This window comes from Rhineura floridana, chromosome 10 (assembly GCF_030035675.1).
Source record: "Rhineura floridana isolate rRhiFlo1 chromosome 10, rRhiFlo1.hap2, whole genome shotgun sequence".
NCBI lineage: Eukaryota > Metazoa > Chordata > Lepidosauria > Squamata > Rhineuridae > Rhineura > Rhineura floridana.
The window spans coordinates 14,964,953-14,991,515 of NC_084489.1; the positions used below are offsets into that span (position 1 = coordinate 14,964,953).

A 26,563-nucleotide genomic window follows, 5' to 3' on the forward strand; every position below is an offset into this window, starting at 1 on the left:
AATAAAATAATAAATAAATAAAATTGCATTCAGTTCTACAGCAAAACAGATCTCTTCACTGAGTATCGTGAAACTGATGAGAGTTTTTTGTGCAACAAGGCTGCGTTGTTAACAGGTAAATACAGTGCCTGAAAGCCTTCTAACCTACTTGATTATGAACCACCAGACACATAACATCTGGGTAGATATTTAACTTGTTAAATTAAACATCCACCTGGCCTCTTAATTATCAACAGTAATTGACAACTTCATCATCTCAGAGCACTATTCTGTCCATGCCGCACTGGTAGACGTAATTAGGCAATAATTAATGGCTGTTTAAGTGCATTATTTGTGTGCTCATGTTAGAAAATAAGGCTGGTTTAATCAGACATCAAGGCTTGTCCTGAACAATTAAGATGTAAGCCTGATGTGTCACATTTAAAGTCTTAAGATTGCAATCCCATACAAACTTATCTGGGAGTATATGCAAGTCCCATCAATCTTCGTGAGCCTTACCTCTAAGTAGACATGCATATGATTGCACTGTAAGTTATTGCCTCATCCCTTGATGTCATTCTTGCTGGAGTAAGAGAAGGCACTTTCCAAAAGTAAAAGACTGATCCACCCTGGAGATCCCTGTATGCAGCTGTCCCATGTAGTGAGCTGCCATAACTGGAGACTGAAGCATCTTCCTCAGCAGTGAGGTATTCTCAGGCTTTCTATTGACCCCGCCCAACCAGACAGTCCATTGGGCCCTGCTGGACAGGAAGGGTTATAAAAAACGTCCAGATTATGCTAGGACTTGGCTGGAGCAACAATAGACCACGTTCACACCATCCATTTATTCCACTATTATTCCACTTTAAACAGTCATGGCTTCTCCTGTGCAGTGTAGTTTGTGAAGGGTGCTGAGAGTTACTAGGAGACCCCTATTCCCCTCACAGAGCTACAGTTCTTGGAGTTCTCTGGGAAGAGGTACTGACTGTTAAACCACTCTGAAAATTGTAGCTCTGTGAGGAGAATACGAAACTCCTAACAACTCTCAGCACCTCTCACAAGCTACACTTCCCAGGATTCTTTGGGGGAAGCCATGACTGTTAGAAGTGGAATAATAGTGGGATAAAGGGATGGCATGAATGTGGCCATAGTCTTCTTGCCTCTGGTGTCTTTGACTCTTGCACAACTCATCCCTCCCCTCTGACAGCTGCCTATGACTTCGTCCTGACAACAGTCTACAAGAACTCAAAGCAGCTTCTGCTTGAGTCCAAGATTCACCTTCCCTTTGTCTTCACAGTTCTATGTTGCCTTTCATTTCATCCCAAACTTATGTATTTAATTAATAGATGTATAACCTTATTTTCTATGGGCATCATACCCAAAGCAGCTAACAAGGAAATAGAAAACTCTTCATAAAAAACCAAAACATCACATTTTCCACTAAAGACAAAATATTTAAAGGTTACAAAATATTCATGTCTGGGGGACTGTTTAATCTAGAAATCCCCAGCTTTAAGATCAAGTTAATACTTCGTAGATCACTGAATGAGTGCAGGCAGTGTCTAATGGCACCTTGAATAAGGTTTATAGATCAGCCACCACACATCAGTTCAGTGGGAACAGCTAATACAGTTCTAGCTATTGAACATATTTGGAAAAGGGACATAGTGCAGCCCTCCTTTAGCTGTAGAACTTCAGACCGCAGTGGTCCCTCATGCAAACATATCTCCCTGCATATATAAAATGAACTTATCATGGAGGTTCTAGACATGCTCACCTTTCACATGCAAGGACTTTTTTGTACGTAAGGGAGAATTTAGTCATGTACAGCATTCTGAAGAGGTGCAGTCCACATAAACCCTCTTCAGAAATTCTGCTCACACATTCAGTGTGTGAGCAAAGCCATGCTGACTCAACCTATGAGCAAGACCTCCCCCAACAGTGAATATTAGGCAGGCGCCATTTCTGGTATCTTTTTGGCGCCTTTTGAAGGCTTTCCTTTTTCAACAAGCCTTTTAAGTTGAGACCTAGCCCAGTCTGCGTCACAATTGCTTAATATGTTTTTTGATAATGTTTTTAAACCCTTAAAAAAAAAACAAGTTTTAAAAATGTTTTTAACTCTTTGTCTTGATGTATTTTAAGATTTGTTTTTATGCTGTTTTAAAGTGTTTTTAGTGCCTTGTTTGCCGCCCTGGGCTCCTGCTGGGAGGAAGGGCGGGATACAAATTAAATAATCAATAATAATAATAATAACAGTGTGCATACAATGCAGACAGCAAGGGGCCCCACTGTTCCCATACTCATTGACTGAATGCATGGGCATCATTTCTGAAGAGGGCTATAGACTGGCTCTCAGCTACAAATTTTTGAGTGCTAAATCTTTGAGAGGCAATATCAAGAGAAGTTCATGCATGCAAATCAACCATAAGCTGCTCAACTGTTCTTTCTTGTCAAGCCCGCTTTTTTCAGCTGTCCAACAGCAATCACCCAACTCCTGGCACTCTTTCCCTCTTTAGATCAATGTCTTACTTTTACAACTGATAAAGAGAAACTTTAATTATGCAAATCAAGTGCAAGACTTGACACTATCTTACAGTGCAATCCTATGCATGCTTAATTAGAAGTAACCCCCACTGTGTTCAGTGGGACTTATTCCCAGGCCAGTGTGCATAGAATTGAGATTTTAGTCCATTAAAACACAATACAAAATTCCTTTTGCATTCTTCATAGAGTCACCTAGCTACCTGCACCTTTCAAATGAGTTCTGTTTAATATATAAAAAGTAATCTCAGTTTATACTGGGATCTCAATGGTTAAAGAAATGAAGGCAAAACCAAGAACAGATGTGAGCTTTTAAGTTCTCTTGTGTGCCTCAGAATAATGCACAGCTTTTGAATAACAAGTACTGCAAAGCAATGTCTGGAGAAAGTAGTGAGCCTGCTAGGCAGAAAGAGGAGGGCAGATGTATTGGGTATACCGATGGGTTCAAAAGGTCAAATCCTAACAATAATCAACATTATGATGAGTAGTTTCACTGTAATCAATTGCTTATTTCATGACTGGATACATATTTCAGAACACAATTTCAAAACACTAGACAATGAACAACCTCTGTTATTCCAGTGGCCCAGGGAGCAACCAAAACAATCTCTAGAAGGTGAAGTCTCAGTAGATAAGGACAGTACTCTGAAGGTTCAACAGATACAGTATAAAATACAATGGTTTGAGGTATGTAGGATGTGGGTGGCAGAGCCCTGCAAGTATTTGTACCAATCACAAGTCTGAAGAGGCAGGACATGCAAGGTTCTACAGTAGAAGCACACTGTCACCTGATGGATTCTGCCTTAGCGAACCAGTTTATTCCATCAGCGGCATCAAGTAGAAATCTTTCCCTGGATTCTATCGCTTAGAACTTGAGGGGAGAAGGGGATGTTACCTATCTGAATATCTTCCCTGTCCAAAGAAAAATAGCAGGGGAAGGCAAAGTGTTTTTCAACACTGCTAAAAATGTTTCTGAAAAATTAAATTGTTCAATTCAGCCTTATTTGGGAGGTGTCATTCTTTGTTCAAGGATAATGTGTCCTGTGTGGATCTATCAAATCTCATTCTTTGACAAGGGAACAGTGTTACTGAGTATAATAAATAAAAACTTTTTCACAATAACTGGAAAGGTATTAACTGACTTTAATGCTTCTGTTCATTAGTTTGGCTGCCACTTTATTTCAAGTTTTTTTCCTCTTCAGAAAAATCCTTCTTCTGTAATGAAGCCTCCGTGGCCTCCACTTTTCATACGAAACCATTATTTCCCAAAATAAAGCCTCTCTGATTAAGGACATTTGCTTTCAGTCTGAAAGGGGGGCATGTACATGTTATTTGTGTCTTCCTTGCTGCAGCAATAAGAAAAATGACCTTCCATCAAGACAATTGCAGTGTGATTCTGACCAGGTATAACTGAAATAAGTCTGTCAATAGAGCGTTTGGGATATTGACATGCTTCACATACACTAGACAAAGTGCTTACCACAGATCACCGTTCCCAGGCTGCTATTGCTGATGGCAAGGACAACCACAATTATTTTAGAAATAGTAGTTGCAGAGGTTTAGATCGGGACTATGGCACACAGGAAGATGGACTGACACTTTCCTGCACCATTTCCCCACCAAAGATGCTATTTGTCTTCTGAAGGTGTCATTTGCCGGAGTGGAAGCAAATAGTGGCTTGGAGACAATATTTTCAGCAGGAGAAAAGCACAGGAGGAAAAGTTCACCCCTTCCCTGCAAGCCATGATCTTGATCTGGATTGCTCCTCCCCCCAAGTTGCTATTTACAAACAAACCTGGGAGAGATGATCACACGGTAAATATACTGTCTGCTCCTGGTTTGGGAGTCACAAGGCTTCCTGTGGGCTAGCCCTGCCTCCCATTTTCAGTGTGCATGCCAGCCCTGCATGAGAAGGGACTATACTGGTATGGCTTTTGTAATTGATTTTCTACTTGTAAAAAGCCACCTTGGCAATTAAGCAATATGAAAATGGATAAATAATCATAGTAATGGGTGCACTGACATATACATGCAAAGCTTTTCCATAGGGGGAATCCTGATTGGCACATCCTCCTCATATAGAGGACCTTTACAAGTGTACAGACATATGTTATATAGGATGTGTGCTTGTGAGGCGTGGCTGCTGGGTGCATTCTCCACTCCCTCCTCAGTGTGCGAGGGATCTTTATCTGATCTCCAGCTTTTCATTGTCCCCATAAGGCAGAAAGGATGGGATGGGATGCGAGCTGTGGTAAAAAGCCTAGCCCCTTCCCAGTGAGTTCAAGGCCAAGGAAAGTTTTGAATGAATGTTTTCTCTGTCACTGCACTATACCAGTTAGGATTGGTAGCAAAATTTCACCTAAAGTGAAATTCAGCATGAATTCAGGAGTTCACCTTCAGCTAAAGCATCTATGGAATTCTGGTGAAAAGCAAAAACAAGTTTCTTAGGGTATACTATACTAGATGGTGTCATAGGGTGATGTCCTGGGAGGTTTTCCTCAGCTATACGATCAGCTGTTAGCATTTGTTAGAATGTACAGCCACCAAGGCTTTTTTTTAAAACATCTGGATCACTAAGGAACTGCAAAGTGCTTCAGGGGTCCCCACTTTGACTTGTGCTGCCTTGCACAGATTTATGTCACTTCCAACAAGCCCAAAATCTCTCTGAGGATCCCACCTCAACTCCAGATTCATACAAATCTGACCCAAACCCCTAACATACAGACTCCTGGACCTAGATGGACATTCCATCCCTGCTAGATTTAATAAGCCATAAAGGGCAAGGGTTGAGCAGACAAGTGCCTTGTCCACATCCTCAGGCTCCAATAACTGAAAGTCATCCAACATAATTGGACCAGACAGTGCTCTGGACACCTCCACTAATGACACTGAATTAATTGTGGTCTAAGTCGTGATGGATATGGATGACTTTATCCTCAGTGTCTTGCAAATGCATCCCAGCATCCTGCCAAGGATTCTAATACATCTCTGACAGGGCCAGATTTCAAAAGGCCCCAAACTGCTAAGGAAAGCTCAGTTGAATGAAGATGCTTTGGTGGAAGAGAAAAATAATTTCTTCACCTGTCACCACCACAGGGTAGGCCTGATAATGGGCTCGTACTTGTGTTAAATCAGACTCACCCTGAGTTTTTTACCACCTGTACTCCACCTGCACACTTCTCACTTGCTTCATTGCCCTCAGCTTAGGTGTACACCAAGCTACACACACTCTTTGGGTCAATTGTGGCAATTGTTTAAATCATCTCTCTATTACAGGGGGTTAATAAGGGTTCACTAGAAGTATCCACCTTATCACTGGAAAATCCCTCAAAGATCCCTCAGAATCCATCACTCTCTGGGCTAGTCCATTTCAATAGCCCCCCACCCCTGCAGAGGTGGGCCGCTGATAGCCTAAAGTTTAACAGCAAGTGATCCAACCATGACAAGGGGATAGATGTCAAATTCTCCACTCAGATGACTATCCTGCCATCCAGCTGGGAAAACCAGTGTGTCCCTTCTCATGTGCGAGACTCATGACATGTTGGGACAGTTCCAAGATTGTCATGATGACCTTGAAATCCTGAGGGCTAGCATGAAATGGGGCTTATGTGCATACAGGTCTCAGTACCAACCGCTTTTCCATGACAGCAGGAACTCTGTTTGGTCAGGGATTCTGTTCAGTTGGAGGAGCCCAACACACCTGCAGATGTATCCACACAGGCTTCCTTTCAAACTAACACCAAATGTGTGGCAGTGAGGGGGCATGACCAAATGAGTGTCAGCTTCAGGAAAGAGGCACAACTAGTGGATACAATCCCACCCATCCCTTATGTGTTCATAGAAGATGTGAGAGTCCTTCCATCTATTTCCATTCCTGTAGTTAAACCCTACAGTTCTTGGGAAGGTTCTACAATGACAGCAAAGCAATAGGCTCTCCATGGGTTTAGTATGAACTGCCCTTTCAGTCAAATTTCCTACACTGTGTTTTATTTTAGCTTTACAAAAAAAAAATCAAGTGAAAAGAGAAGAACTTTATTCCAGCCTCCCCACGACTCAGCCCTGGATCATGTGAAGTAAAGTAGGTAAAATATCTCTGAACATATGGAAAGTTCTTTTGCCTCACCCACAGAATTACAATTAGCCCCTCTTCCCAGATTAGGGGTTCTGGTTCAGAGAGTGAGTCTTCCATAATGGCCTATGCTCAGCCTTTCCCAACCAGTGTGCCTCCAGATGTTGTTGGACCACAACTCCCATCTTTCCTGACCATTGGCAATGCTGGCTGAGGCTGATGGGAGTTGTGGTCCAACAACATCTGGAGGCACACTGGTTGGGAACGGCTGCTGTAGAAGCTCTCATTTTAGGAGTGTATTTATTAATTAAATTTATATCTCACCCTTCCTTCTAGGAGGAAGGAATTCAGCATAATATTCCGAATAAGCATAACCCATTCACATACCACAAACTCTCATTTGTATACTGAGTGACTCAATTAAAAAGTAAGAAAGTACTGTGAAAAATATGTTGACCAAATGTGCAATCCCCTGAAAAGAACAATGTTCTAGCTAGTCAGAATCAGAATAATTGAGGGTTAGGCAAAGTTCAACAACATCCAACTTATAATAATTTTGCAGGCATTTATTATTATTCAAAAGTTTCTCTTTTTTTAAAAACCTGAAATTTCCAAACAGTGCAAGTGTATTAGAATACAGGTGAACACGCAGTCAGTAAATACAGGTGACAATGATAATAACAAGACAAAGTGTCCTTCCGCCCAAATAAATTCATCAAAAGTTAACAATTTTACAACTGGAGTGAAATGTTAAGCGAGTGAGTGAAAACAGTACAGATGGCTTGCTTAATATTCAAACATGTGCCCCTAAGGCTTTGACACTTTTCATGTCATATCCAGCAATGAAACCTACATATGGAGTCCTCCCTGTTATGTGCAGTGCCACTGATTTCTGGCCATAAATGAAGGTACAAAATCAATCTGTAAATCCTTCACATCCTTTTTGCAGTTCATTATAAAGCAATTTTTATGGCTTCCAACAATTATTGCTTACCTCGCCATTCTGGATCCAACATCCCCTGTGATGAGTTTTATTTCTTAAATATCAGTACCTTCCCAAGTTGTACTGAATATTCATAGTTACCATTTAGTAAAACTAAGGTACTAATAAAAAAACAATTAATATCAGAAATAGTACATGGTATAGTTCTTCCCAGGATGTAGCTCTTCAATTCAAACTGCATGTAGGGACTGCAGTTTAGAATGCTCATTCCAATAAAAATCTCCCATGGTTCTTGCTGACATGCTAGTTTCCCATGTGCAGGGAACTGTTTGTGAACATGGAGAATTCAAACATATGGTCCCCACTCAAGAGACTGAAGTAATATAATCCAGGAATACCATTTTATATTTCCTGAACATTGGAATTAGCTTTACAAGTCACACTTTGAAAACAAAGACCTAATCCAAATTTCATTAAGGCCACTTTGAGTGATTCAGTGAAAAATATAACAAAAAGATACCATTCAAGGTATTAAAATGGAATTAGAATAGTGGTGGCACGCCAGTTCTTAGATTATATAGATTGAACCAGCAAAAGCAGACTTCTCCCAACTGGTAAGTCTAGCCGCTTTTCTATTGATTCTTCAGAGATCTTTTTTTTAAAGAGCACTTCTATGAAAAATCTTTGTAGACAAGTAGTTCAATATGAGAATAAACACATCATTTATCTTCTTTGCTGTATTCTGAAATTGTGCTACAAGGATGGAAATGCTATACAGATGTCATACATAACCAACATTTTTATCTGCATCACAGCATAAACAGATTGAATAAAACAATGGAGAGCTCCTTCAAGTACTGATTAAGAAGTGCATAAATTCTAGGAAAACCCAATGTCCACTGATTTCTTTTTCCTACAGCCCATTTGGAGACAATGGGCTATAGCCAGCTAAGTCTACACAGAGCAGACTAATTGAAATCAATGGCATTAAGTTACTCGGGTCCATTTTTAATGAGTCTGCCCTAAGTATGACTAACACTGGATATCACCCAATAATTGCTAGAGTTTTCTTATTAGATTTTGGAAGTGTGGAGTCAAATTCCCTTTTCACTCAGATTTGTAACGTGAATTACATAAGTATTCAGACACCACTTGGCATATGCTTGTTATGCACCACCATAGTATATAAGCATGTGCAAAATCTCATTAATAGTTCTCAGATTGGCAGCAGGAAATCTTTACTGAGGCACCTAATACTGTACACATTGCAGAATGAGCCACAAAGAAGCAAACCACAGATCATTATTTCACTTCTATCGACTTAAAAATCCTACCAACACGGTTTGATTCTTGCCTGCAAAATTTATACTGAGACATGGCCTCATGAAGCTCCCTTTACACACACACTTCACAGTTCACACATGTTTGTGCTTACTTGAAAGACACTATGCTATCACATGGCGTCTGTTTACATTAGTGGTGTTAATTAAAACCAACTGATTATTGATAATAATATGATATAACTGTGAAAGGTTTAATGAAATCTGAATGTATTTATTCTTTAATATATCCAGGTAATATTATCCAGGTAATATATCCAGGTAATATATATTTTGACCAATGTCAAATCTGATCATTGTAATAGGAATTAAAAAGCAATCACAGTAGAATCGCAAGAAACCAAAAGAGAGTCATCAAAAGGTAATATAGAAAACCTAAACTGTTTGTGGCATCTGAACCATAAAATATCTAACAAACCTCAGTGCTTGCGAATTTCCCCCCTTGCTTTTCTCTCATGACCAAACTACATGTGATGCTCAGCCACATGTAGTTTCTGCAGGACTTTTTGTATTTTTAATAAACAATGCCGCCACAAATGCTGCAATCTATAGCAGAAAACTGGCAAGGGGCTTCTAAGCCTTCCCTTCATGCTAGCCACTAAATATATGCAAATTTAGGGTGGCTATGTGTCCTACTTTACCGAGGACTGTTCTCTATTTCAAGGGCTGTCAGAGGAAGTCCTCAGTTTGAAAGACTGTCCAGTCCAAGTCCAGTTTAAAGATAAAGAACTGTAAGAAGGGAGGGCAGGTGAGGCCTTGAAGTTACCCATCAACAGTTAGCATCTAGACAGCAGGCTGAGCAGGCACACAGGTCACCTGGCCACAGTCTTCCCTGCTATGGTGAGATGTATTTCTATCTGAATTATGGTAATAATTTCTAAATTTGCATTATGGGTTGTATCCAAATTTGCATTATGGGTTATATCTAAAGTAATGCTAAGGAATGTGTCCCATCAGTGCAAGGATTTTCGCTGGTGCAATGAGACTTCCCCCTCTTTTTCCGCTGTGTATTCCCTACATTTGTTCTAGGGGTTTCCCCAACTCTGCGGGACAGATTTGGAAGGGTGTGGGGCACACGGAGGGAAGGTCTGTTATGCAACAGAAATCCTTGTGTTGATGGGGTGCACTAGTTGGATATCCCCTATATAGAGAGATTACACATGCAGATTATATGGAAATCTGTGTCCTCCTTTCTCATTTTTGGTAATGCGTACCCCCACCACACACACACACCTTTTTGCCCTGCTAAGTAAAACATGTGGGTACTTTCATATCTTTTTTTGCATTTGATTGCAGTTATTTGGAAAAAGGAAACTGAAAAGCAACCAATCAGGGATAAACTATACATGGCTGAAATTTATGTGTATTTTAGCCCTTAGGTATCATCATTAATCCAACCAAGTTCTATTTTTTGAGAAAGGGTCACTGAAATAGGGATTATACTAGGCAAACCTTTCCTAATCTAGTGTTTTGGACTATAGCTCCCATCATCCCTGGCCATTAATGATGGTCGCTGGGACTAGGGATGAAGAAGGAATGTGTTCACAGTGGACCAACCACATCCAGAACTCCTGAACTTGCTTGCAGATTGGTACACAGCTCCCAGGTCTGATTATGCATTTATTCAAATTTTGTAATGCAGTTTTCATGCACAAAAATGTCTATTTTATATAAAAAAATGCATATTTTACAGAAACATGCACTGAAAAGCACTGAAAAGTTCATATTTTACATTAAATGTGCACACAAAATGTGTACACGTTAAAATACGGAGTTTTTGTGCTTTCTTTTTAAAAAAATCCACACAAAAGTGGGACAGAACAGACCTATGATTAAGGGCCAGCAAAACTGAAACAGGACGGAATAAGGCTGCTGAGTTCCTAGCTGGAGCTGATAGGAGCTGGGAGTCCAAATCATCTGATGGACACAAGGGTTAGGAAAGGTTGTGCTAGAGTATAGTCTAGGCCCATGGTTCTCACAATTGGAGTCAAGATTTTAAAGACTACCAGGTCTTCTTCTAGCCTCTACTTGCGCAAATCCCTAGCCAAATCCCTACAATCAGTGTGACAGAGCTAGATCTCTACACTCTGCCGTTTGCCATCTTTTACCTTTTGGATTTTTTTTACTGGCTCTCCCTCTGTTTCTTTTAACAAGAATCTCATAAGAAGAACTTGAGTGGGTGATTCTTTTCCAGGTATGCAGACAAAGTAACGGGAAAAGCTTTACTGGCTTAATGTCATTCTGATGGATTGCTTTAAATGGACAAGAGCCATGCAAGTGACAAAGATGGCAATCTTCTTTCCTCTGGAGTTAGTATCCTAGAGACGGTAAAGCCTCTGTGGGCCAATGTGCATAGGACAAGGGTGAGTGTCACCAAGCAAACCCCTTTTCTTAGTTTTGCTTTAATTATAAAGGTTGCTAGAACAGACTCACTTAATGCAATATGGTCGGCTTTACTGTAAGGCAATGGGACACGACCGCCTCCAGCGGCTGATTTTGGGTGTCATAAAAGGGCAGAAATTGATTAGTTTTAAATTATGTTGCATTTTTTACTACCAGGAAGAAGGAAGAGGCACTTGTGGGATTCTCTGCCTCAAGTGCTAAAATGACTTGACCCAGTGGGCTCAAGTTGTAAGAAGCCAGATTTCGACTGAACCTCAGGGGAAAATTCCTAACTGTTAGAGACATACAACAGTGGAACCAATTACCTAGAGAGGTAGTGGGCTCTCCGACACTGGAGGCATTCAAGAGGCAGCTAGACAGCCATCTGTCGGGAATGCTTTGATTTGGATTCCTGCATTGAGCAGGGGGTTGGACTTGATGGCCTTATAGGCCCCTTCCAACTCTACTATTCTATGACTCTACGTTCGAGTACTGCACACCCTGTCCTTGACTTGTGGGGGTGGGTGGGCATTGACTGCTCTGCCTCAGGTAGAAAAATGTCTTGGGCCAATCTTCATTGCAACTAAACTTCAAAATGCTAGACCTAGGCCACAGCATTGTAATGGAAGGACAAATTACTACTTCAGGGAGAGGAACACTCTTGCCCAACTTTCCAAACCCAAGTTGCTGTTATGGCTGCTACCTCCCATACAAGGAGGTGGATTTAGAATACAGATGGTGCAACAGGCTTAAAAAGGATTTAGCTTCCAGTTAAGGGAGGAGAACCTGCGCTTCAGCAGACAAAAAACCATTTTGTGCCTTTGGGTACAATTCTTGCAGAGAGAGCGCAAATAACAGAATGCACTAATTTCCATCCTTATTCATAATCAAATCAGTAGGATTCCACCAGCATAAAATTTGACCCAATTCTTACATACAACAGTGCAACTGAAGACTATTATTTAATTTATCAATTAACTTTGTCAATATTAATGTTTGTGTATTAAGAAGACCAGTGCTGTTTACAACGGACAGTCCGTGTTAATGCACAGTACTTTTTTTTTTAAAAAAAATGTGCTGACTTTGTAATATTGAAACAGTCTTCTTTTACTTTATGGATTACTTAGCGAAAGGACAGTTTGCATGCCTTCCAGAGCAGGCAGATTTGAATCCATTGTTTATTCAGTATTAAAAATTATATTGGTTATCTGCTCAAAAATTCAGGTTACAATTGTTTATTTATTTATTTATTTATTGCATTTGTATACCGCCCCAAACTGTACCCCCTCCCCCCAAAAAATAGGGATTATTGCAGTAGCAAATAAATATTTGTGTGTTCACATCTGTAGATATTATTGTTTTATTTGGGAACTATCATGGTTCTAATTTCCTGTTCATGTCTATGGTTCGTTAGTATATGCAGGTTGTCAATCAGAGAAACTTCATGCAATTGGACACTGCTGGTGCTCTTTATCTTCTTAAATTTATTATTACGCAGGGATTGATTCTCTGCTCTTTCACAAGATAATCTGCATTATCAATAATATAAAGTGAAGGCTCAGGTCAAGCCATACATTGAAAGACGGGGCTGATGGGAATCAGAAACAATACAAAGGATTGTCTCAGTGAGATAAGGTTCCACATGTTTCCTACAAATGGAATGACAGGCATGACGTCTACTGATATGCAAACAACTCATTCATAACTATTTTGCTCCTGAGTAATAAGGCCAGGATGCCACCTTGTGGCACAGCTTTTCATGCTTGAATAGCTACAGATTACGTGTTAGTTGCCCGGAATAGATGGGCTAGCACCAAGTGGCAAATTTGTCACTCATAGGCTCACTAATGAAGTGTGAAAGGTTCTTAGAACTCCCAGTAATTCTGAAAAGAAGTTATGAAAAAGCAGTACAGTTGAACTCACAGCCACTTGCACATTCTTTGTAACATCCAAAGTAGTCACCAAGACATAGGCAAGCTGTTGATGTATATACATGTGCAACAGGCACACGTTCTGCAATTCTTCACATGTGTGAATCCTGCACTTCCCTTCAGTCACTAACCAACTGAAAGCACATAGTTGGCTTTGTAAAGCCTGATATAAGTCTCAATTGAATGGCTAATTTATAGGTACCTTTGTGAAATGATAAAGACCTGTCAATGGGACTGGAATAGACCATAGCTCAGAGGCACTGCATATACAGTATCTGGCATGGGGGGGAAACCTGGGTTCAAAAGATTCTGGCTGTCAGCTCCAGCTAAAAGGAACTCAGGTAGCAGAGTTTGGCAAGATCTCTGCCTGCCTTGTTGGTGAGCCACTCCTAGTCAGAGAGGACACTTACTGGAGTAGATGAACCAAGGTCAGACTCAGTAAAAGGTCACCTTGTATGTTCAACTGTGCCATGTCAGCCAAGCATGGCAAGGCATTTAGAACATCATGGAATTTACTTGAAAACCGGTCTACTCTTTCATGTAGTTCCATAAAATTGTGAAATTTTTATTGTATATGTATTGTTTCAGACAATCTCATTCCCAAATGAAACTAAGATAGTACAATCCCTAACTGAGGACTGTTTCACTCTGAATAGTCACTTAAGAATTCATCATGCTATAATCAAGGGGTCCCTAAACTGCGGTCGGCAGACCACCAACGGTCTACGAACTACATTCAGGTGGTCCATGGTTGTGTGTGTTGATTTGTGGTGGAAGATGGGAGATGGCACAACCATCACATCAAATATTCATATTGATTCTTTCATTTCTCATACTTCATTTTATAGTATTACAATTTGAATTCTATCGAATACAATAAAATACAATATATAAGAAATATAAGAAGCAACAAAAATAGAATTAAAAATTGCACCACATCTACACCGCATTACAATTACTACAACAATTATAAAAACCATTAAGCGGTCTGCCAAGACCCTCAGCAATTTTCAAGTGGTCCATGGAGAATACATGTTTGGGAAGCATTGCTATAATCCATTATGATAGAGCTGCAAGAAAATGTTTCTTTTACTAAGACAGACACCTGAAGTTACTGCATTTCCCATCTTAACATAACCTGTGATGGTTTCAAATGTCATGAAGAGAGAGGAATTCATAACTAGACCCATAACACCTGAGCTCTACCATGTTCAGAATGTTTTCTTGCGCTGAATACTGATACATATTATTGAACAATTTGTGAAGAAACCCAATGTAATTTTTGGTAGCCAGTGTATGCCCAACTATAATATACACTGTGGGACATGCAGCAAATTCTGTAAACAAAACCTTGCTGATAACCAGTGAGGTCCAATGTGTAAACTGCTGGACTTTGATATAAATCTCAGCTGAACCATGGGAATATCATGCAATCTAAGCATAGGTTTTCTATCTCCAAAAGTGGAATGATAGGGATCTACCACAGACAGCAGTTGCAAGAACAAACCAAGACTAAGATTATAACAGGGAAAGTGACAGATAAATAATCACAAAATAATCAGGCATTAGATAATGGGAGTTTTTTTTTGTTTATATTTATAAGATCCTTACTCCCCAGTTCCTTCCCACTGCCAAAGGACTACATATCAGTGAAGTCAGGGTTGGCCAAAGGAAGACATTCATTGCTGCATTCTTCAGTGCAATATGCCCTATGAACAGGGGTACATAAAAGCCAAAATGAGTAACAGTTCTTGCCGTTGGGTTGCAAGGAATTGTTTGTCACCTATAAAGAATGTCACATATTAAAAGGGATGGGGAGGGAGCAAGGCAGCACAATCATTTGGGCTGCAGTCCTGTAACCATATACCTGAATTCAATGGGGCTTACTTCTCAGTAGACATGTATAGGACTGCACGGAGTAGAAATGTATAAGAGTGCATCCATATGAGAAAGCTAGGCATCTGCTTTATACTCAATCAGACCATTGGCCCATCTAGCTCAGTACCATCTTCACTGATTAGCAGCAGCTCTCCAGGGTTTCAGACAGGGGCATTCCCAGTCTCACCTAGAGATGCTGGGGATTGAACCTAGGACTTCCTGTATGCAAGGCAGATGCTCTACCACTGGGCTACAGCTGTCCCTCATACTGTGCCATTGACCCTTGCCTTCTTTTCTCATGGCCTCCCATTTCACTTCACCTTTGTTCTAGAAATAGCACAATTTTTAAAAGGCCACTTATTGAGGGTAGTTTTGGGAACTGTAAAAAAAAGTTATTTTTCTGTTTATCAACAAGAAGCCATCCCTTATACATTAGGACTGCCCTATGCGCAACCAATTGTACTAAGTGCAGCTCAGAAACCATGAAGAGTCACCCAATAAAGCTTCAATGTACCTCCTGTTTGTGCTGCTTACCTGAGACTGCAAAACTAGAAGGGGCTGCGAAGCACCTGGCAGCCACCCAGTGCACGGCTGATAGGCTGCATTTGGTTTGGTGCATCACCCACTGTTCAGGTCTTGTTTTAAGTGTAAACAAATGAAATCACTCAAAGCAAACACTGAAACACTGCTGAAGGGTCGGTCTGGAAATTGTAAAAATGTTTCTTATTAAAAAAAGAAGTATGCTCCTCAGTAAGGACTTGTGGCATATTTTCAGGGAGGTAGCTGAACTAATGTCCAATTGTAACAAAGAGAGAAGGCAGATTAAAAAGGGCAGTGTCTTTTGAAAGTGAAACAAAACTGTGACAAACTTTATAGATAAATCCCTGAAAAGCAGAATCATTAAAAAAAGAATCCAGTGTGAGCAACATTTATGGTTCTTCAGCTCACAACTCAAATATTTTGCTTTTCCTTAAATGAACAGACTTTGGCTAAGTGCTACTGGAGGCTTTATATATAGCATCACCAAGATTGATGGATCACCTACGTGGGGTGTTTCATCTACTTTCATCTGCTTGTCTCTTCGGCATTGCAGTTCAAAAGTTACAGTATGATTGATATATACACATAGGCATGTCCAAGACTTCGGTTGGATATCAGTGCTTTAAGCTGCAGTCCTATACTCAATTACCTGGGAGTAAGTCCTATTGAACCCAATGGGACTTACTTCTGAATAAATGTGTATAAGATTGCACTGTTAGTGAACTACATATATATATATATATATTTATAGCTATTCAATAGAAAACATAAAACATTGATACAAATATATAAAAAGACATAATCAGTATAAAAAGCTTGTATTTATATATAAAAAATACTTTTTTAGGCAACAGTCTTCCCCTGAGGGTATACCATGTATGTTGGATTCATAAATATTGTTCTGCAATGCAGCTCAGTTATCAAAGTTCATCTCTTTCAGGAAGTATAAATTGTCACCTGACATGTCTGCAGTGGTTGCCTCAGGATACATTCCCTAGCTTAAGATGATGAAGAACAACAGCGTCAACGGGGCCTCCGAAAAATCTGGAGAAGATTCCTTCTTCCACATATGGAAGATACAAGAGCAGGATCAATAGGGTAGTAATTGTGTATCACATGAATGGGCTTTCAATGTTCCCCTCCAGCAGTTTACTGACTTTTCTGGACCCAGTCCCAGCTGTCTTCATTCTCTTGCCTATTCTTCTCTGCCTCAATGATTTCTTTGTATTTTCTGCGAAAGAAGCCCATCTGCAAATGAAAAAGAAACCTTCATTAATAGGTGGATCAGTTTACCACATTTCTGATATAGACACACTACAGTTTACATAATTATTCAGCTGAACCTCTGATCTGGTGTTCCAATAACTTGAATGGGACTTAATAGAGGACTAAGTGGTACAATACCTGGTATAGATGTATATGGGAGCCAGTTATTTGGGCTGAGATTAAGGGTAGAGACATACTGTTATGCCCGTTCCAGTGTGTCTCCACCTCTCTTTTCTGAAAATGCGGGCACACGACTAGTCAAACTCTTCCCTTTTTTACTCTAAAACTCTGGTCGTAGCAGCTTGAGTGCATTTTTTTTAAAAAACAAATCAGCTTCAGGCAATTTTTACAACTGATTGGTAGATCAACCTGTTTGTTTTCCAGGTGTGGCCAATGGAAACACTTTGTTGCAGGCTCAGACAGAGACAGTGATTGGCCCAACACTTTGCTATGGGTGATCCTGAAAGGTCTGAAGTCAGCAGAGGAGAAGGGAGGTGTGGCCAGCAAAGGGCAGAGTGGCTTCAAAACACGGCCAGAAAAGCCATTCTGGCTGCTTTTCAAGTGACTAGTGTGCCCACAGCTCCAGTCTCAGGGATCCACAGTATCCATTTTCCCCTTCCACCTGTGTCCCTTTGACTTCTTTAACTACTGTCGCCCTGCCACTTCCAGACTGCCCTTGCTGCTCTTTGCCTTTTTAATTTTATATACATACACAAATAAAACAAATGTGATTACATTTACGTAAGTGTGATGGTGCTCAGAAAAACGTAGAGGGCTGTGGTAGCTAGATGGAAGGTGGCTGAGCTGGTTGGACAGGGCTACCCCCAGGAGTATGGGACCAGTGTCTGGTACAACAACAGGAGGTTTATTTATTTGTTTTTCTTAGCAGGCTTGTATATTACAATGTGAAAGCTGAATCAAGATTTCAAAGCTGAATTCAGGTGCTCCTAGGAGTTGTTAAGAGTCTTATTTACTACCATACCACTATGTAGGGAAGGGCCATAGGTCTGTGGCAGGGCACCTACCTTGCATGCAGAAGTTCCCAGGTTCAGTCCCTAGCATCTCCAGGTGGTGCTGGGAGAGACCGCTGCCTGAAACCCAGGAGAGCCTCTGCCAGTCAGTGCAGACAATACTGAGCTAGACGGACAAATGGTGACTCCAAATAAGGCAGCTTCCATGTTCCTAACGTACAATTCCACCAACACAATGGTTATGATTGGAGTGTATCCTCTGAGCTGTGAATCATACTGAACAACCTTGGACCAGTCACCAACCCCCACCCTAATTTATATTATGGGTTGCTGTGAGGATAAAATGGGGGAGGGAAAACATATACCATTAGTGGCTCTTTGGAGTTATACCCCACCTTTCCTCCAAACAAACAAACAAACTTATAGACGCTAGTGGAGCTTCTCCTAATATATCTCCCCTGCAACCCCCCCTCCCAAAAAGTCTATAATCAGCTCAGTCCAGAAATACATGTGAGTTTAAAGGCACAGTCATAGCAGCGGCTCCTACTGTCAGCAGTTCAACTCAATCTGCCCATGAGGTTGCATTTGGAGATGTTCAAAAGCCACTGAAAAACATTAGTTATCTGACAAATTGTTTTCCAACAAGCTCCCCTTCAAATTCTTACTGATGTTTCACAGGAGAAGGACTTTCCACATTTATTGATTCTGTACATTTTGCTTTAGGCTACATTTGGCAACAATGCTTAGAGATGGGAAAACTGGGAGATTTTGCTACTTTGATTGCAGTTTTTTTAAAAACTGTCCTTATACATTCTTACAGGTGTTTTACTTGAACAGCACCCTCCCAAAATGACCCATTTTCATTTTAAGAAAAAATCAAGGGCAATTGCAGCCCATAGCTGGGAAATGAAGAGGCAAGACAAGATGAAGTGTGGATGAAGTGGGTGTTACAAGTTAGCCCCAAGGCGAGCCTTATCCTGCCAATATGCTGCACAACCTGGAAGGCAGGCCTCAGAACCCACCGATCACCTTAAAGGGTGCCTAAGTGTTCCATCCGGAGCCAAGGAATGCAGGCACATGTATTTCAGTAAGGTTTTCTCTTTTTATTAAAGCTACAGTTATATCAACAGCTTTTTGACTCATTCACCTAACTATGCTTTCTAAGAACTATTTCTCTGACTAGTGCTGACTAAGCAAGCCTCTGGGTACAGAAGTTGACTCAGCACCCCCCCCTTGTTAATGCCCCCTTAAATAGGTTTCACTTTCATGCACAAACGATGGCTCCTCCTAACCCCCGCCGGTCGTTGTTCTTTGCGCCTCTGAATTCTGTGAGAGTGGGGGGGGGAGGGGCTGGACCTCAACTTCTCCCTCCAAATGAGGGGGGGTAGCTGACTGGGTAGGCATGGGAAACTGCTGAGTGCCCGGCTGGGAATCAGCAAGTGGATCAGGTGGCTACTCGGGCACAAAGAAAAGGGGTGTGTCCTCAGAAGCAACCTCTGACAGCTCTCCCTGTGCTTCCATGGGAGGAGTTGGGATTTGGGGGCACTGAGATCCTTCCTCCCTCAACCCGCACCCGAGCCCTCAAAGTCAGAGTCCTCCTCCTGCAAGCCCTCCCCCCCTGTCCTGAGTCACAACACTAAGGGTGCTCACCAAAGCCTACCCTGTGAAACTCCTGCACATATCCACCACAAAAGAGGACAACCCTCACCTTAGTCCTTCCCCCACCTGTGACCAATAATTACACGCAGGGCACTTGGCAGATCAGTCAGAAACAGATCATTATCCAAGTCAGACATATGATCACCATCTGGCCGGTAAAGATCAGCCCTTCCACACTTCACCTCCGGGTAATATATTACCTCTCCCTGCCAACTGGCAAGAGCGAGCCGGCCCTCACTATCTACTTTCTTGCCAGCCTTGTTCAGGCCCTGGGGTCAATCTCACCCCTCCAAATCCTCCTGGGGAGGATATCGGACCAGACAATCACGGTCCCAGGCCACCTTCTCTGTATGGCCTCAAAATCCAGGCAAGCCTGAATGATAAGGGCTTTCCCTTCAACATTCCCAGGTCATTGCCACCCAAATGGATAACCAAAACCTGCAGAGGGTGCTGCACCAATAAAACATCAGAAAGGGTTGGCAGGAGGCGTTCCCACAGCATACCACATCTACCCAGCCACTGAACTGAAGCGCAATGACTGAGCTCCAGCTGGGTTCCAAGCTTGGTCTGCAATGCCCTCCTTGAGGGAGGGTGGAGCAGGGCTTAAATAGCTGCCCTGCCCTGCCCCCTGCATGATGCGGCATGCGTGGCCACGCTTCCATCGAGAAGGAGGGGCTTTGAAGCCATGCCAGGTCCTCCTGACATGGCTGCAAAGGCTCGCCACTGCCAGAGCCCTTGAGGTCTGTCCGTGGCGGGAATTCTTAATTTAGAAGAGTGATATTAGAACTACTTTATCTTATAACCCCTTTAGGGAACAAGTTATTTACTTCACACACTGTGACAACTTTGGGTGAATTGTCCAGGAGGGGAGCACAACTGCACAATCACAGGCTTGCGGTGAACACATGGGGAATTTCTCCTTTATAAGGCCCGTTGTAATGAAAGGGAGCTACACAAGAATACAATAATCCTGGAAAGGCTGTGTCTTCTGTTTCTGATGGGAAATCATATTTGCTGCCTTTTAGAAAATTTCCAACCCTTCTGTTCAATTAAGAAATTGCGGAGTTGCCATTTTTGCCGGCCATCTAGTATAAATCAGCAGTTTTACAAGTCCCCACCCTTGACTAAAACAAGTTGGTTCTGTAAACATTTGAGTCTTCTCTTCCTTACTGGGATTTTTATGTCCTTTCCATAAACAAAAATGATTGTAATAAAGAGGTTTGGGTAACCATTCAAGAGTAATTGCTCAAACGCAGCAGCATGCCACTGCGATCATTAAGTCAATATTTTGTTCATTGTAATTAAACATTTATGTTACTCCTACTGTTTTAAACCTGTTTTCACCCTCCTGCAGGGTGTGATGTTTTAGTCTACCTCCATCAGTCAGATGTTATTACCCTCTTTCCCAACAAGGAGCATATTTAAAATGGCTTTGTACATTAGCTTTGATCTTGTTATGCTTCAGTTAAACATAACTTTTTAACTTAAAATACTTTATCAAATTAAGTGTCCTACAAAAGTCCAGAATTCCCGATTGGGACCTGTTCAGGCTGTTTTAAAATATTGTGCTGGGCATATAAGAAAATGTGATCCATATGGTGTTCTGTGCACCAGTGTATGGAATAAACTATAAAATTTGCTCTTATAGGATGCAGCGATTGCTACCAACTTGGATGGCTTTAAAGGGGGCTTAGGCAAATTCATAGAGGATAACACTACCAACGGCTACTATCCATTATGATTTTGTTCTACCTCCACTGTCGGAGGCAGTATGCCTCTGAATACCAGTTGATGGGAATAAGTGGGGAGAGTGCTGTTATGCTCACATCCTGCTTTCAGGCTTCCCATAGGCATCTGGCTGGCCATTGTGCAAACAGGTTGCTGGATTAAATGGAAAACTACAATGTCAGAGGAAAGAGTTTTAGCTTCCATTTCACACACTTTCTTCAGTTCAGCAGTATAATTGGGGGGGTCACTGTAAAGCAATTAGAAGTCAGAGATCTTTGCTTACCTACTTCAAATCACTCAGAGTTCTCCACAAGTAGATCCTGATCAGGGCTGGCCCTACCATTATGCAGACTGACGCAGCAGCCTCAGGCAGCAGATGCCAGGGGGTAGGCAGCACCAGTGAGGTGTTGGAAGGCTACAGCTGCACAGCCCTATGACCTGCCCTGAACCCTTGAAGCTAGTCTGCTCTCCTCGTGCAGTGAAGGATGTTGTCCCATCGCCACTGTTGCTTCAGCTGCCAGTCTGGTAGGCAGCTGAATATGAAATGGAGGAGGCACCGTTTTGTACTTTGCCTCAAGCAGCAAAACTTCTTGGACTGGCGCTAATCCTAATCTACCTCCTACCCATCTCTGTTAGACATGCCTACTCAGTAGTAAGACATCTTGAGTTCAATGGGATTTACTACCAGATGTGTATATAGGATTGCAAGACTGAGCATATTAGGAATATCATTGTTTCATTGTTACTTTTCAAAGTCACGAAACACTTCAAGTGCTGAATAACACAATTGCCACTAAAATATGCAAAGACATTTGATTTACAGTCCTTTAAAACTGCTTGCTGAGCCCTAAAGGTGCCTATTATTCACACAAACCACATACTTTGAACATTAAAATCTACATTTGAAGTTATGATCAAAATTACAGAAATGCCTTTTAATTTCCTCCAGGGCCAAACAAGCAAGAACAGCCTATTTCCTACTGTTCTTTTAATAAAAAATGTCTGCTTGCAAAACATCTGCTTCAGGAATTATCTTTAAAAAGTTTGTTGCAACAATTTCAGGCTTTTGTATTATTTCACAACTGGATAAAGAATATGTCCATAGGGCTTCCCACAAGCAATAAAAGGAGTTGGAAAAGCTAATAAATATTAATGAAGCACAAAACCCCAGAATCTACAGGTGATCCTGCTATGAAACCAAAGATGGAGTTTGCTGTAATCTCTGTTAAGTGCTCTGAAACCAGGAGGTTAATACCAATAAGGAAAAAACCCTTCTCTCATATGTGCAATCAGTCCTGATTTAATGGAAACAAAATTCATTAGAGTGAGCATGTGCAAAGTTTACCATTTACTACTAACATGCAGAATTAAGGAGCATCCATAATATCTGTCCTGTGATCCACACTGCATGTAGTTATTGAAAGTGATAGCGTTCTGCGCCATCATTCACAATATGAAGAATCCTACTGATAATGAAAAATTACACTGCCCATGACATGCTCAATAAAGAAGCTGGAATCTTGATAACATGGGGAAAGTCCTTCATGCAAACAGTTGCATATGCATAAGGCTCTTTTGCACCATATAATTAATAAAACATAATTAATAAAGCATATAATTAATGTATGGAGATCTGGCCATGTGGAATCCTATACCTCTTCCTGTCATTCACACAACATCTGAACAAGGCTCAGATTAATAAAAGACAAGAATATGAAGAATGATTAGTTAATGATGATCAAGAAGGGAATCTTCCTTTTCCAATTATATGGCAGAAACTGTGTGCAGAAGGCTTTCCATTATTCTTATTTAATGTTGGGTGAAATATAATACCACAGGGGACTTGACTCTTTTACACATAGTTGTATGTATAATATACATATTTTTGCATTTAATTAAGCTTATAAAACAATTCATGAGCAGCTCATATGTCATCAGGTGCTCGATGCAAGAGTTGATCCAATGCTGGCCAAACTTGATTGTGTCAGAATCACCAAATTCTGTCAATATGTCAGTTTAAAATTGATCCTCCTCTGTCTCTAACACTATGCTGTGCTTTGTATTGCATGGCAGTGAAGCATAGGATTGTATGGTTGGTGCCAGAGGAACTCTATCTCCTTGCTTCAACATAGGATGTTGGTCACTCTCTATGCTTCAGGGCAACAGCAGAAGCTAATATTAGGCCCTGACAACTTCTGCTAGAAAATTTTCAGTGGTTCCTAGTGAAAATGGAAGAGCACAGTTGAGAGCATTGTCAAAATACAGTAATAGCAATGCAACTGGATCTCAGTGGAGCTGACACTAATGTGTAGCTTGAATACAAAAGTCAATCACTAGATCCATCTGCTAAGCAAAATCAACGTCATTAGCTGCAGTATACCAGTTGCCATCCAGCATAGCTACACTGCCATCTACTGCATTTTTTAAATAGAACTTTTTAGAGGTGGGAAAAACTTTGTTTGAAGCATAACTAAGGCAATTTGGAAATTAATTAATAGGAATTTCATAGGCAAAAATAACACAATACCTTAAAGCAATTTCTAGTTTTTACTCTCTCCCCTTTACAAAAATAGACGGCTTAAACCAAAAATAGACAGCTGGGACAAAACAGTAGCTAATCATCACAACAAGAAGAGACAACAAAAAGTTTAAATATCTACCAAACTGCCAAAAGAAACAGCTCAGGAAAGGTAAAAGGGAAGGCAATGAATGGAGGAAAGCATCCTTTCCACTCTCAAGGCTATACAAGCATCTCTCTGCAGTGGAAGCTTTACTGCTAAGTCTAAATTTTCCGCTCAAATACAAGAACAAGTGTGGCTTAGAGAAATGGTGTGGCTTAGAGAGGGAAGCCCCATACTTCCTGGCCGAATGTACATCACAGGCACTGTGATCATAATATCCATCTGCAGTGTGCTTCATGTAGGCTGGTTGCACAACAGTGTGAACTTCTAAAGCCGATTCAGAGGGTGAGCAAGACAATTACACTGATGAAATAGTTTTCTACCAAATATGTAAATACTTCCCCTTTCTTGGAAAGCACTTATTTACTTACAGATATTCCAGTAGTGACAGACACAGATACGTCTGAAGACCCTTCGATTTCATGTGTATGATTCTCATATTTATATATGTTGGGATTTTAGGGTTGCATCCAGCACAGTGCAAGTGAAGTTCCACTCACACAATGGGATTTGTTTCTTTCCTCCTCACCACCCGTGCCTTCCAATTGCTCCAGAGGTTCCCCCAGCCATTGTTTATGAAGACATAAATGATCTTTCAAATAAGAACATAAGAAGAGCCTGCTGGATCAGGCCAGTGGCCCATCTAGTCCAGCATGCTGTTCTTACAGTGGCCAGCCAGGTGCCTGGGGGAAGCCCGCAAGCAGGACCTGAGTGCAAGAACACTCTCCTCTCCTGAGGCTTCCAGCAACTGGTCTTTAGAAGCATGCTGTCTCTGACTAGGGTGGCAGCCATAGTTGTTTGAAAGTTCTCACCAATATTGCAGACCTTCAAATAATTTACTTATTAGTAGTTCTAATTGAAAATTCACAATTTTAGATCATCATTTTAGCCCTTAAGTATGAATTCATATTAACAAAAAGGCATTAACACTGAATATTTTAATTTCTATTAGTTTTTCTGGACATTGGGCATTGCCCACTCAAACTGAAGCTCTTTCAAATTCTCATCAAGATTAATGGGAGTGATATAAGAACATGCCTAATCCAGTCATTGAAATCAATGCACATTAGTTTACAAATCCTGTCTTAGAATGAAGATTGCAAACATCATGAAGTGTTTCATCCAGTTTCTACTCTTCAGAAATGAAGAGAGCAGAATACTTATTCCAAAGATATGTAAACAACAACACAAGTACATTGACGTTTCACAAAACCCAGCTGGAACACGGTAGTAGCTAAATGCCATATCACTGGGTGTCAGCCAAATGATTTATTGAATATGCTGCTCCTTTTTTCTACAAAAGGATGCAAAAAAATTTAAAAGATTTCTGGCACTGCTTTAAAAACTCTACATTCAGGCTAAAGTTTAAACACTATTGCGAGTTTAATAAAAGAGTATTGCAACTGAATTATGGTCTATTTTGCCTGCCAAAAATACAAAATATTTGACAGAAAATTGTATCTTTCCCATAATGACTAGCATAAACAATTGCTCTCTGCCTGGTTCAGCCAGTGGTAAATGCAGATCAAGGAATTAATGCCTTCCAATTCTCAGAACTATGGACATGGAACTATTATTTATCCTTAAAATGCATCTGCTGTCTGAGAATTTTGTAATCGTATATACTTATTTGTAGTTTTAAAGTTGACATATATAGTGTCTTGGCTTAGGTTCTTAAGAATAGTAGTTATGTTGAAAGGTCTGCTGTGCCACAAAATGACTCCTTGCTTGCCAGTGGATTAAATATGTTTACATGGTGCCAGGATAAAAGCTGAAATGTCTAGCTAGTTTCTGATGTACACAGTGACCCCACTGGATAAACTTTAAAATCTGATAGATTGTTTACCGACATGATTGCAGACAATGCACTGCCTTTGCAAGCCCTATACACAGACCACCAACAAAGCCCAGTTACTTGTAGAGGACAAATGGAAATACAGTGAAGACTGGGAAAAGGTTTAACCAAGTTCCTGTTTATGTGAAGTGGCAACTGTGCATAACCAATCTCATTTCTCTACAGAATCTGTCAGAATGTTTGTACATACAGTAAAATTGACAGTACTCGTATTAGCTCACTTGTGGGTAGCTTCCTATGGTGTGGATGTGGCTGATGAAATCTGCACACTGCTTTCCTACGTGGAACATAAGTTCAGAACTTCATGGGTTTACAAAAACTGAATGTTTGCCTGATGGATTTCTCCTTTTCTTTAGCTGGTATGTCTACCTCAGGTGTGAAAGGAGCTCTATATTAATTCTCTTCAGACTAGTTCATACATTTATGTTCATCGTTTTGATAACCACAGCTTTGTTACCTCAAAGATAATGCATTTCAGTGAAGAGTTATCCAAAGCTGAGCAAGTGATACAGCTCTATGTGCACACTGGCTGTCTGCACTACACTTCTGTAGCTGCTTCCTTTGCATGTACAAATCTTAGCAGGAAGATGCCTACCTGGAACACATTTTTATGAAGGCTTTGGGGTCAGAGATAACAGAAGATATCCCAGGTGGTCTGGAGAGCTCAGCAAAGGTGTATTCCAATTATCACCCAGTCACTTCATGGTGACTACACATTTAATAAGCCCATCCTCCCTGTGCACTGCACTCCCAATCAATATCAGGTGCCCTGTGAGCCACTTTTTCTTGAAAGAGGAAGT

At 40.9% G+C, this 26,563-nt stretch overlaps 1 protein-coding gene across 1 annotated transcript in view; it reads right to left on the minus strand.

Moving 5' to 3' along the window:
* Positions 1–7,154: 7,154 nt before the first annotated feature.
* ITGA9 (integrin subunit alpha 9) overlaps positions 7,155–26,563 on the minus strand; it is a 350,162-nt gene continuing 330,753 nt past the window's right edge. Inside the window, exon 28 of the mRNA XM_061585893.1 lies at positions 7,155–16,851. Within this exon, the coding sequence (XP_061441877.1) occupies positions 16,753–16,851 (99 nt within the window). The 3' untranslated portion in view covers positions 7,155–16,752. The remainder of the gene's footprint in view (positions 16,852–26,563) is intronic.